The following is a 13,191-nucleotide window of genomic DNA, read 5'->3' as shown; positions in this document are numbered from 1 at the left end:
GAACCCGGTTCCCCTGCATCGGCAGGCGGACGCGCAACCACTGCGCCACCAGGGAAGCCCTATTCTAATTTTTAAAAGAAGTATTCATTGATAAAGAAGGTTTTCTTTTTTTAGCTAAGATTCTTAAGTCCAGTGGAATCTTCCACTGATGATTTTTTTCCTTTAGAGATCTGGAGAGTAGCTTGTTAAACTAAATGATCTTTAAAGGCTTTTGTAGTTATAAAACTAAGTTTTGATTTTATATTTGAGCATGCTTAAATCTTAACCTTAAATAACCTATTATCTTCTACCATGAGGGGACATGCTAAAATTAACTGCCAAAACAGGGTTAGTTGTAAACATAGGTGTAACATAAGATTGCCATCTCCTTTGCTCCAGGCGGAGTGATTCCTAGAACTAGGATTTGGCTTTCTTTACTCACGTGTCTGGAATTCACTTTTTCGAGTTTGCCAAAAAACGGTAAAGCAAGGTACACAGTTTTCTTTCTGCAATTATTTTTAAGTGAAAGTACTGTTCATTCTCATGCATTCATTTCTTTTCTCATTCATTTCTTAACACATGAAAATCAAGTTTAATTTTGTAGTAGTGCCTGCTGGTCATGTGGATGCTGTACAACGTCTCCATTTATACTGCTTCACACATCACATAAAGGACAAGTTCCCACAAAGACCTGTTTTGTGCTACTCTCGATCCACCGTAAAGAAACCAGTTTCCAAACTATGCACAGCTTTGTAAATCAAGGTGAAATGGTCGGAAATTGGAACAGAAACAAGCAAGAAACCAAATAATCCTTCCTAGTTAACAAGTAGAGTATGTCGTATATAATAAAATTGCAGGTAACGAAATGGTGTGCATTCTAAGAACATTCTAATTAGAAAGTTTATATCACATTCATATTATAATCATAGATCAAGTCATTAGTTTGTTTCTATTATTGTTAGAGTTAGGAAGATATAAGCAATACTATCGGTAAGATATTCGAGGCAACAGAGGGCAGTGAGAATCAAAGATGAAATGTGAACCTTAGTTCTGGATATTTCTTAGCAAGCCCTGTATGCGATAACTAAGTGCCAAGGTTGATAAGAAGAGGAGTTTGGTGTTAGGCACAGATTTCCTTCTTTCTGGCAACAGTCAGTGGACCACAGGAAAGAGGGAATATAGTGGCATGCAGAATTTATCTTCCCAGGGACTCTCCTTCTAGGTCAGGAAGAAAAGAATCCCCACACACAATTCATAAGTAATAGAATATGTTTTTCACCACAGCGTTAAATTCACACATACTGTATTCACAGTTTAATTTATGGTTTTTGAAAATACCCTTGAAATATCTCTTTGAATAAACGTTTTTTTTTTTGTTTGTTTGTTTGTTTTTTTTGTGGTATGCGGGCCTCCCTCTGTTGTGGCCTCTCCTGTTGCGGAGCACAGGCTCCGGACGCGCAGGCTCAGCGGCCATGGCTCACGGGCCCAGCCGCTCCGCCGCACGCGGGATCCTCCCAGACCGGGGCGCGAACCCGGTTCCCCTGCATCGGCAGGCGGACGCGCAACCACTGCGCCACCAGGGAAGCCCCTGAATAAACGTTTTGTCATTATTTTACCTTCTTGTTTAGAACTTTAAAGAATATCAAGTGCTGTTCAGAAGTTTTATTTTCTTTCTGATGATTTTTAAATGTTGTGCTTTTAACTCAGTATCAAATAACCTTCCAAAGAATCTGCATCTTTTGGGATGCTTTTGTTTTCTCCTTTTGAGAAATTAAAAAAGGAAACAAAGGAAGCGAACTTAAAATGTCCTTTCTGCATTATTCCAACAATAGGCAAAGACCAGGCTTCCACAACCAAAGTAAGTTACACAATTCCCAGAGTACTTAGTGAAAATATATAGTCTAGGTCCTGAGTCAAATAAATGTGTTATAAAATATAAAGCTGTTGTGAGAACACATGACACTTTAAAAAATTTCCCTTCCTCATTTCCCAACACATTTTGAGATGAATATTGTAATAAAAATGTTTATTTCCTTCATAAAGCCCCTTTTCTACCACAGTCACATGCACATATTTATTTTCTGTTTAGAAGAAACCAGGTTAGCAAGGTAACTTTTCTAAGAAATCTTTACATGAGAATACAAAAGGTTTAAATTGAATAATTAAATACCTTCTTGCTTCCAGCTGCTTCTCCCTGGCTCTCCTTTCTCAAGTTTCTTAGTCTCTGCTGTCCCCTGCAGACTGACAATTCAGGACTGTCTAATTTCTCATTTCTCAGTGGTAAGATTTGAATTGTCAAAACAGTAGTCTTAAAATATGAATTAGATTTTCTTTTTTATTACTACCATTTTTTGAGATATAATATACATACAGTAAAATGCATATATCTTAACTGTACAGTTTGAGTTGTAAAATAAATATGCATCACAATGAATGGGGATGTGCTTAAAATACTCCTTCCAGGAAATTAAAAAGCTCCCTAGGTGATTCTGAGGTACAGCCAGTTAAGGATCTTTGCCTTTGTAAAGAGCCAAATTGATAATGTACATAAAAATACATAGTATACCATAAAATGTTACCCAGGTTGAAGTTAGGTTGCTATTTTTTAAAAAACTTAGGCCTTCTCTAGTGGCACAGTGGTTAAGAATCCGCCTGCCAATGCAGGGGACATGGGTTTGAGCCTTGGTCCGGGAAGATCCCACATGCCATGAAGCAACTAAGCCCGTGCGCCACAACTACTGAGGCTGTGCTCTAGAGCCCACAAGCTGCAACTACTGAGCCTGCGTGCCACAACTGCTGAAGCCCACGCGCCTAGAGCCCACGCTCTGCAACAAGAGTAGCCATCGCAATGAGAAGCCTGTGCACCACAACAAGGAATAGCCCCTACTCACTGCAACTAGAGAAGGCCCACGCAGCAACAAAGATCCAATGCGGCCAAAAGTAAATAAATTTATAAAAATCAATAAATAAAATTAAAATTAAAAAAACCCTTAAATTTCTCATGTACATTTTGGGGTTTGTAATGCTGGCTCACAAGTGAAATTCTCAATTTGTTTTTCTGTTTCTTTTTAAGAAAATTAATGCAAAACTTCATGATGGAGTATGTCAGCGTTGTAAAGAAGTTCTTGAGTGGCGTGTAAAATACAGCAAGTACAAACCGTTATCAAAGCCTAAAAAATGGTAAGTTAAGTTTCTTAATTACCTCACCAGTACTATCAGTATCATAGTGTATGACTTCATTCCCTGATTTTCAAAATCATGTCCAGATAGATATTAAGGTGAATAGAGAGAAAATTTCCATTCCCTGTAGAATAGAATTTCATCTTACCTGCTGAATCCTAGCTTGTGAAGGCAAATAGATTGAAAGGGTGGATTCACCATTCCCCTCCCCATTCTCCCCTAAATAAATAATGCCCCATTTTTATAGCATCTTGTTCATAAAATGAGACTAGGCTTAAGGCAGAGAAGGGAAAGTTTGTTTTGCAAAGTTCTATCTCCCACTGATGAGATAATAATATTTACTATTTAATTTACTAAATTAAATAATATTTTTTACCAAAGGGGGTCCTAAAGGGGGTCTTAAAAAGGGTCTGACCTTTTAATTTCACCCATGAAGATTACTGAAATGGCTTAGATTGAGTATCATAAATAAATCACTAGCTTGATAATTTATAATTTCATTCCTTTGAAATTTGGGTCTACATGAAAAGACACTGAACTTTGTTTCTCATCTCTCTGTCCTTTACCCTTCCTCTGTAATTTTGGCATTCTGTTTTATCAGCTTTATGTACACCTGGTGCTGATCCCTTACATCCTTTGGCTCAGCTGAGTAAGGGCCATATTGGAGGGTAAATGCTGCCTAAAAGAGAAAACTGATTATTTTACATATAAAAATTAGCATTAATATGTACAATATTATTTTTACAATTCTGAGTTTTAATTTGGTAGTCTATATAGTAGCTATTTAGAATACATTTGTTCATTGTTGCTTTATTTTACTTTGAGCTATTCAGTAGTAGCAACTTCCTTAAATGTATTCCCTCCTCCTTTTGGGGTGGAAATTTTAATTAAAGTTTGGAAGTCAGTCTAAATAATAAATTTGCTATATAACCTTTGCTGTTTATTTCTATTGAAAAATTATGTCAGCTTTTTTGTGGATCTTTAACTCAAGCTATGGGGTAATTTGTTTATTTGAGAATTTTAACAGCTTTGAATGTTTGGGCATTTTAGTTTGCTTTAAGATACTTCTTTTTAATACTGAAAGGTTAAAAACCTCAAGTAAAGATAGACTAACTTCAGCTTTTTAGAATTTTTATTTCTGTATTGCTCTTTCAGAGCAAATTTTTAGTATTTAATATAGGTATAGCTGACCCCCTTTTAAATAGCGATACAAGTTTCTGTCTCCTGTCTTCCAGTCTTTTCTTTGTATTCTCTAGCATTTCCTCCCCAAAGAAAACACTTTTAAAGAAAATTTAAAAGTTTTATGCTCATTGGCCCAAATTAGCATTAGGGAAATTTGGCAACTGTTTGTACTGTTCAATGCTAGATTTCCATAAATGGATTAACTCTGTTCCCTACCACAGAAATTAGTTGCTGATTCACTATAAACTGTGTCGTTTTAGTTAATAGGCCTAATACAAGATTTGTAGTTTTTTGAATATTTTCAACAGGTCTTTCTTTTTATAAAGGTATTTTGAGATTTCGTCACCAATCCCCATTTTTCTCTTGGTAATGCTAGTTCCTAAAAGAATTTTTATAGGTAGTAAGTATTTACGTAGCTGTAGAGTTTTAATAGATTCATGATATAACAAAGGAAATAATTTAAAAACATTTGTGCCTTATCCATTATCTGCATTTTAATCTCTTATCTTTAATTTGTGCTGCATCCTTTATGTTTATCTTCATTGAATGTGCCAGTATATAAAAGATCATATCAATTATTATACATTTTTCAGATGCTGTGATTTGCTATAGAATTTCTTTTTTTTTTTTTTAAAGTTTTTATTGAATTTGTTACAATGTTGCTTCTGCTTTATGTTTTGGTTTTTTGGCCGCAAAGCATGTGGGATCTTAGCTCCCCAACCAGGGATCAAACCCACACCCCCCACATTGGAAGGCAAAGTCTTAACCACTGGACCACCAGGGAAGTCCTACGCTATAGAATTTCTGAACTTAGTTATTTTAGACAGCTCTTGAATTTTTATTCCTTTTGTGTGTTACTTATGGCCTTAATATTTTTATGTCTCCAGAAGAACTTGTATACTATAATTCCTAGAAGAACAGATATTTTATTAAGATAGAAAGACTCCGTTAAAAACAAAAGGAAACAGTAACAAATCTTACGTTTAGTTCCAGAAAACTTATAACACAACAACCTAAGAATGGTTGAATGTGGACACATGGACCCAAAGGTCAGCAACTCTGTCCTATCTTGGAGTCCTTGAAGTCCTTGGAGTCAGGGAAGCTCATGGTGATGTTGCCAATAGCCAGTAGTATGTGACTCAGAGGTCTTCAAAATGAGAGCTAGAAAAGGACCTCAGGAGCTGCTGTTCTATATCACCCTGAAGCAGATGAGGTTAGCCATAGAATAGCTCCCACTTAATGCAAAATGAAGGAAATACATTATACAAATACCGAAGTACAAGTAACAAGATGTTAAAGCCTAAAGGAAGATCTCTAGTAATAAAGAAGCCCAAGTTAATACAAAAATGGTAGCTTATGAGAGACTAAAAAACTACTAGTTAAAACAAGTCTGAACACGTTATTTAGGAGGTCAACTTGCCTGGCCTAGAATATCATGAATTTCAGGTTACGTTAGAATTTTAGATTACATTAGGCATTTTAGAAAGCCTAGCTTTCAAACTCCAAACCAAGATTGAGTGTTATAGAAAGCATAAATCACCTATGTACACTTGGCTGTCTCTGCATATCAAAACTTGACCAATACTGTAAGGTTTTTAAATCCATTGATGAACAGTGCTTAAAGTAGCATAACTTGTTTTGAAATTTTAAATGTTTTGTTCAAGCTAATCACTTATAAATTATATTTGTCCTTTGTTAGGATTTGTATAAGAAGTTTACTTTGACACTAGATGTGTCTTTTGTGTAAAGATTCATTTTCCAGCACCCTGAATATTACTTTTGGTTAAAATGCTGAGCATTGTTTCACTTGTCTAACTGTCTCATGCCACAAATTATGTAACCAAATGATGTACATAAAGAAAAGTTCAGGAGAACATAAAATGGAGGAGGAGGTACTTTTTATAAGTGACATTTCTTTTGGAATGAGATAATATTCTGAATATTGGGAAAATTAATGCCCTTTCTCCCATTTGTTTGGCGTGTGAATCACCCAAAATCACGCACATCTAGCAAATTTCCATTGTCCATGGGATCTGATACCAAACAGTTAGATCCAAGAAACAGAGTTTGACATCTAAACTCTTCAAACTTCCTCATTTCAACCATGGGAAGCAAAAATTGTATGGTGTTTGTAAGTGGCAGAAAATATTTTCATGTTTCTCTTTTTCCTTCAGTAAGGTGACGTGCTACAGGATTTTTATAAGCATGTTCTTTATGACAGTTTCTCCCAATTACTGAAAACAACCCTGGACCATTCCCAGAGACTTTAAAGAATAGATGTCCTAACTTGAGCTGAAAGAGGGAAGAGTTGAAAACTGTGTTTTTGCTAGAGAGGGATGGGATGATGGCTGTGAGGAGAAGGGGATAAAATGCATGTCATGTATTAGTGATGTGTGAACAATGCGAAACTCATATGATACTACCCTTTGATATAAGGTAATTTTAAATGTCATTGAGTATGCAAAGCTTTAGGTCTTTATAGAAATAAAGTGAAAGGCTCATAAACATTTACAGCTTCTCATCTCTGTAAAAGCAAGATGAGCTGCCATCCTTATTTTCCACTGTCACTTAATCAGAGGTCAGTGTAGTTGTACCAGGATTTCCCCATCATTTTGGCTCATGTTTTTTTATTTGAAGGCAAGAAATCGCTACTGCCTGGTGGAGGGCTGTTGTGGTGCTATGACAGACATCTCCCTTGACCCCTGAATGGTATAATCATTATTAAGATTACTGCTAGATGTAAGAATTGTGGTTCGGGACGAGTCTAAATCTTTTTGTATGAAACCTCATTTTTCAAGGGGAATTACCTGGTGGTCCAGTGGTTAGGACTCTGCGCTTTCAGCGCTTTCACTGTGGAGGGTGGGGTTTGGTCCCTGGTTAGGGAACGGTCCCTGGTTGGGGAACTAAGATCCCTGCAAGTCGCACAGCGAGGCCAAAAAAAAAACCCAAAAAACACTCATTTTTCAAGTGCCTTGTTTTTTCTTTTTCTTTTTTTTTTTTTAACATCTTTATTGGAGTATAATTGCTTTACAGTGGTGTGTTAGTTTCTGTCAAGTGCCTTGTTTTTGACTTTTGGGGAAAAGAAAAAAACCCAAAGGTAAATTAAAACCATTCGTTACCATTCCTGGTCAGTCACAAGCCATTCATGAACACTGTAAATAATTTTAGGTGTGGAGCTGAAAATTATTGGAAAAGCAAGAAATCTTAAAAATATAAAGTGATTTGTATAACTCTTAAAGAAGAAGGGAATCTTGATATTTTTCACTTAAAACTCATTTATAGACATTTATATTATTTTCTGGGTATTAGAAATACAGATGGTTAAAAGACTGTCCCCTTCCTCAAGCAATGTAAGGAAATGAAATGGGCTCTTTTCTTTCTTTCTTTCTTTTTTTAAAATTCTGGGCTCAGAGGGATTAAATGTCTTACCAAGATAAGAAAGTAAAGGAGATGGAGTTAAGATTCAGATGCAAATTGTCTTATTGCAAAGCTCTGTTTTTCCACTTTCCCACAGTGATTTCTGTGTTTTATTATTCATTCAAAAAGTCCTTTTTCCCTCTTCACCTGAGCCTAATACTATATTAATTTTTATAAGTCACCTATCTTGTTTATGGAAGTTTCCTACTGCTGAGTAGTATATATAGTCCTGCTTTTTTTTTTTTTTTTTTTTTTTTTGAAATGCATGTATCTAGACAAATAGATTTTACTTTTAGGTCCTGAAATGCCTAAGGCACAGAAACTTCTTATGCCTTGTGTTTCAGGTAACCAAGCAACCTTTTTCTCCTGTCAATTTTGAAATATGGTAGGCAAATACCCACATATCTGTTAGAGTCTCTAGCCTGTTTGTTTTCTCTTCCTACCCATTAAAAAGAAATCACCAATAATATAGTGTTAGCTCATGTTTAACATTACCATTAGAAGAGAAAGGAGAAGCTAGTATAAAATAGCAACAGACCACAAACAGATTAGAGTCTGGGAGGGGAGGATTTTGCCTCCCAGGAGATATTTGGCAGTGTCTGGAGACTTTTTGATTGTCATGACTAGAGAATTTGGGAGGGATGCTACTGGCATCTAGCGGGTAGAGGCCAGGTGTAAGCTAAACATCCCACAGTGCCTAGGACAGCCCTCACAACAAAGCTATAGCCGCCTGACCTGGCAGTAGTGTCGTGGTTGAGGAACCCTGTTGCATACAAAATAGATGGATACCCACAGGGTCAAGCCACTGAAATGTATACGTATTTGGTTCAGTGGTTTTCAAACTTTGCAGCTGTAGAATTTTTGAAAAAAACAAAAGGTTACCCAGGAGTCCACTGAATGCTACAGACCAAAATGGAGCTGCCCTGAATGGAGAGAAGACCTTAAATGCCAAAGGAAGTATGTTGATTGAAAGTAGATTTTATCCGAAACATATTTCAAGTGAAGAGGAGAAGAACTGGTGTACCATGCCTTGGAACCACATTGCTCTAGGGATGTCTGGCCAGTTTCATGACTTGTGGGTGCTTTATGCCTAAAACAATGTTTGCTTTTCAAGAAACAAAGTCACTCCCCCTGGTCCTCACATCCAGGTATTCACTTCTTTTTTAATTAAATAATTTATTTTTGGCTGCGTTGGGTCTCTGTTGCTGTGCACAGGCTTTATTTAGTTGTGGTGAGCGGGGCTACTCTCAGTTGCTGTGCGCGGGCTTCTCATTGCAGTGACTTTTCTTGTTGTAGAGCATGGGCTCTAGGCACGCAAGCTTTGGTAGTTGTGGCCCGCGTGCTCAGTAGTTGTGGCCTGCGGGCTCTAGAGCGCAGGCTCAGTAGTTGTGGAGCACAGACTTAGTTGCTCTGTAGCACGTGGGATCTTCCTGGACCAGGGATCGAGCCCGTGTCTCCTGCATTGGCAGGCGGATTCTTAACCACTGTGCCACCAGGGAAGTTCCCAGGTATTGCACTCTTACTTGACAATTATAAAACGTATTGCCTCTTAATTTTTATCTCCACTGACTGTCCTGGTGCAACCCTTATCTCTTCACACGTCATTGCATTAAATAAATAAATTCTCCTCTATCTCATCTCTACTCCCTTGGTTCAGATGAGTAAAATAGTGTTTTTAAAAAGGCTTATTTCACATAAGTGTTTCAAGTGCTCTTGTGGGGAAGAGTTGGGTCTCCAGCAGCAGGAAGCTAAGTGGAACTTTGTCCCCCCAGAAGTTTTGCTTTTGTATGTTTACTGTAGTGTGCTGGGGGAATGGATGGGGGTGGTCCTCTAAACTGTGGGAGAAAACAAAACATAGTAGTATTGGGGAGAAAGTGAGGTGTTACTCAACAGGTCATGCCACCCTATTGCTTGCCTCTCTAACCAGATGTTTGCTCCATCTTTACTACAAGCTTTTTTTTTTTCTTAATTAGCCAAACTAAAACCTTAAAGATAATCTTTTATAGACCAACTGTGTTCTTTTTTTAAGTTGTCTATCTATCTATCTATCTATTTTTGTAGTGGTGGTAAAAAACACATAACATAAAATTTGCCATCTCAGCCATTTAAAAGTGTACAGTTCGGTAGTGTTATGTATAATCACATGTGCAGTAGATCTCCAGAGCTTTTTCATCTTGCAGGTTTGAAGCTCTATAACCCATTTAACAACAACTCCCCTTTTCTCCTTTCCTCAGTTCTTGGTAAACACCATTCTACTTTCTGTTGTTTTGAATTTGACTACTTTAAATACCTCATATAAATGCAATCATACAGTGTATGTCTTTTTTTTTTACTTTCATTTCACTTAGCATAATGTCTTCAAGGATCATTTGTGTTGCAGCATGTGACAGAATTTCCTTCCATTTTAAACCTGAATAATAATTGTGTGTGTGTGTGTGTATCACATTTTGTTTTTCCACTCATCCATTGATGGACCTTTAGGTGGCTCCCACCTCTTGGCTCTTTTGAATACTGCTATGAACATTGTTGGGCAGATATCTCTTCGAGACTCTGTTTTCAGTTCTTTGCATGTATACCTAGAAGAGGGATTGGTGGATCATATGGTAGTTCTGTTTTCATGAGGCTTCTCCATACTTTTTTCTATAGTGATCACACTATTTTATAATCCTATCAACGGTGCACAAGGGTTCAAATTTCTCTACATACTTGCCAAAATATGTTAACTCCCTTTTTTTTTAAAGGGAAGAAGTATTGTACTCTTAAAATTCTGCCTAATAAAGAGTACCACAGCCCTCACTTTTCAAAGAAAGCAAATTAATGCACAGAAAGCACCAGGTATATCCACCAGCTAATGGTTAAATCATGATAGTACCTTGCACTCATTCCTTGGTGCTGAATTATTGTATTTGTCCATCAGTTGGCATTCATTACTTGTATTTGTTGATTGCACAAACACTGTAACATGAACCTCCTTGAACGAGTTATGATCACATTTTAGATAGATAGATTCTATTCGTAAGTATCCAAGGTGTACTTGCTTTCAGTGCTTAGGAACTGAGCATACTACTTACTTCACTGTGAGGTACCTGAAAAATAATGTTTGCAATATGCCGTGACCAGTCCAAATTGAGCCCTTATTCCTCCATATAATCTGAGTTTATAGCGTCTGAGTGAAGATCCATTGTTTAGGTGGCTAATTCTACAATCCACATGTTTTGAACATTTTGACTTGCCTCCCTTTTGATGTATTGTAAAACGGAGCACATTTATCAGCTCTTTGCATTCTAGAAGCACAGCTTCTGTTATTAAAATACACCTTTGACAAGTCCCTGAGCCATTATTGGCCTAAAGCTATATTGCATGCATGGGAAAGATAAATAGATTCAAATGAAAAGGAAAAATAAATGGATTTTTAAATAAATTATTAGAGAAAGAATTTTTCCTTTTTTAAATTTGAAGAAAATGTTTATGTCAGGACATCTGAAAATTAAATACTTTGTTTATTGTAGAATCTTCTAATAGAAAAATTGTCTCAGTGCTAATAAACATTGGTGCTTAACGAAATTAATTGGGATGGAAATGCAAAAGCTTTATATTTTATAAATATTATATTTCATAGCCAGAGAAGGCTCTTGACTTGGTGATATTTTATATAATGAAATGGCTACAGATTAACGAACAAAGTTGAATTCCTTAAAAACTGGTAAAAATTGGGGACTTCCCTGGCCATCCAGTGGTTAAGACTTGGCCTTCCAATGCAGGGGACGCAGGTTGGATCCCTGGTCCGGGAGCTAAGATCCCACATGCCTCTCGGCCGAAAAACCAAAACATAGAACAGAAGCAATATTGTAACAAATTCAATAAAGACTTTAAAAATGGTCCACATCAACCCATGATGCTCGCACCATCCACTACCCTGATCCCCTCATCAAGGTGAATGACACCATTCAAATTGATTTGGAGACTGGCAAGATTACTGATTTCTTCAAATTTGACACTGGTAACCTGTGCATTGTGACTGGAGGTGCTAACCTGGGAAGAAATGGTGTGATCGCCAACTGGGAGAGACATCCTGGTTCTTTTGATGTAGTTCATGTGAAAGATGCCGGCGGCAATAGCTTTGCCACCCGGCTCTCCAACATTTTCGTTATTGGCAAAGGCAACAAACCATGGATCTCTCTTCCTCGTGGAAAGGGTATCCGCCTTACCACCATTGCTGAGGAGAGAGACAAGAGACTGACAGCCAAACAGAGCAGTGGATAAAATGATCTCTAAGTGACGTGATTGGGAAAGTCTTTGTACTTATAGATAATACTACATAATTAATAGCCTCTTTAGTGTTAAAAAAAAAAGGTCCACATCAAAAAAAATCTTAAAAAAAAAACTGGTAAAAATTGGATGCTTAATTTATCGGTTTATTGCCTGACAACTGGCTTTTATTCCCTTCCTTCCTTCCTGTTTTTCTATTTTTCTTTCTTTCTATTTTTCTTTCACTTGTACCATGTATTATATATATTGTATATACCTATATATAGCATATATATATTATTGTGGTAAATAAAGACTGGCTTTCTATACATTCTTTTATTTATACCATTTAAAATAAACATAGCTGTTGGATTATCTGGTTTATAGATTATTAGGCTCTTTCTAATCTTACCCCCCAAACCCCAACATTTTTATTATTAACTTAGGGTATTAGACTGGGTGGAAATAGAAGGTGAAGTTTATACCAGTTGTGTTCATTACATTTTAAAAATTTTATTGGCTTGGCAAAAAGGGTTGGAATTTTTAAGTGGTGAATTAAATTTTACACCAGGTCTAGGCAACATCCCAATCAATTTCATTGAAATAAATACATTATTAAATATCACGTTTCCAGACCAGTGAAAAATTGATTACTTACTGTTGCAAAGAATGTAATAAATTAGGAAGAAAAATTGTTCTAAAATAAAGTAGGAGAAAAGGATATTTAATGATTAAACCTTCATTGTCAGTCAGGTCCTCTCTCTAGATGTGTGTGTACCTATATGCAGTTTATTTGGAAATTCAAGTAAGTTTGTGATGGCAGAGGTGATTGGCATGAAGACAGTTTAACAGTGTATGCCATCTGCCAGAATCCAAGCAGAATTAAAAGATAGTAAAGACTCAACTGTAGTTTGACTCTTTCTTTTCCTTCCCCTTCCTGCCTTCATCCCCCATCACTGGGAAAGGTGTACTGTAAATAGCTGGAGAGGGCTTCCCTGGTGGCGCAGTGGTTGAGAGTCCGCCTGCCGATGCAGGGGACAAGGGTTCGTGCCCCGGTCCGGGAAGATCCCACATGCCGCGAAGCGGCTAGGCCCGTGAGCCATGGCCACTGAGCCTGTGCGTCCGGAACCTGTGCTCCGCAACGGGAGAGGCCACAACAGTGAGAGGCCCGCGTAATGCAAAAAA

General features: G+C 37.1%; 1 protein-coding gene across 4 annotated transcripts in view; it reads left to right on the top strand.

Moving 5' to 3' along the window:
• C9H9orf85 (chromosome 9 C9orf85 homolog) overlaps positions 1–13,191 on the top strand; it is a 70,724-nt gene that overhangs the window by 28,288 nt on the left and 29,245 nt on the right. For 2 of the 4 annotated variants that reach the window (XM_055087139.1, XM_055087140.1), the window contains 2 exons: positions 2,644–2,919; positions 3,053–3,159. The exons of 1 other annotated variant lie outside the window; for it this stretch is intronic. In XM_055087139.1, coding sequence (XP_054943114.1) covers positions 2,908–2,919; positions 3,053–3,159 — 119 coding nt within the window. In that variant the 5' untranslated portion in view covers positions 2,644–2,907. The remainder of the gene's footprint in view (positions 1–2,643; positions 2,920–3,052; positions 3,160–13,191) is intronic. One more of the 4 variants, XM_007112197.4, reaches the window with a different exon arrangement.

The sequence above is a fragment of the Physeter macrocephalus genome, chromosome 9, assembly GCF_002837175.3.
Source record: "Physeter macrocephalus isolate SW-GA chromosome 9, ASM283717v5, whole genome shotgun sequence".
NCBI lineage: Eukaryota > Metazoa > Chordata > Mammalia > Artiodactyla > Physeteridae > Physeter > Physeter macrocephalus.
The sequence above is the reverse complement of the archived record's forward strand: the minus strand, read 5'-3'. Positions and strand labels throughout refer to the sequence as shown.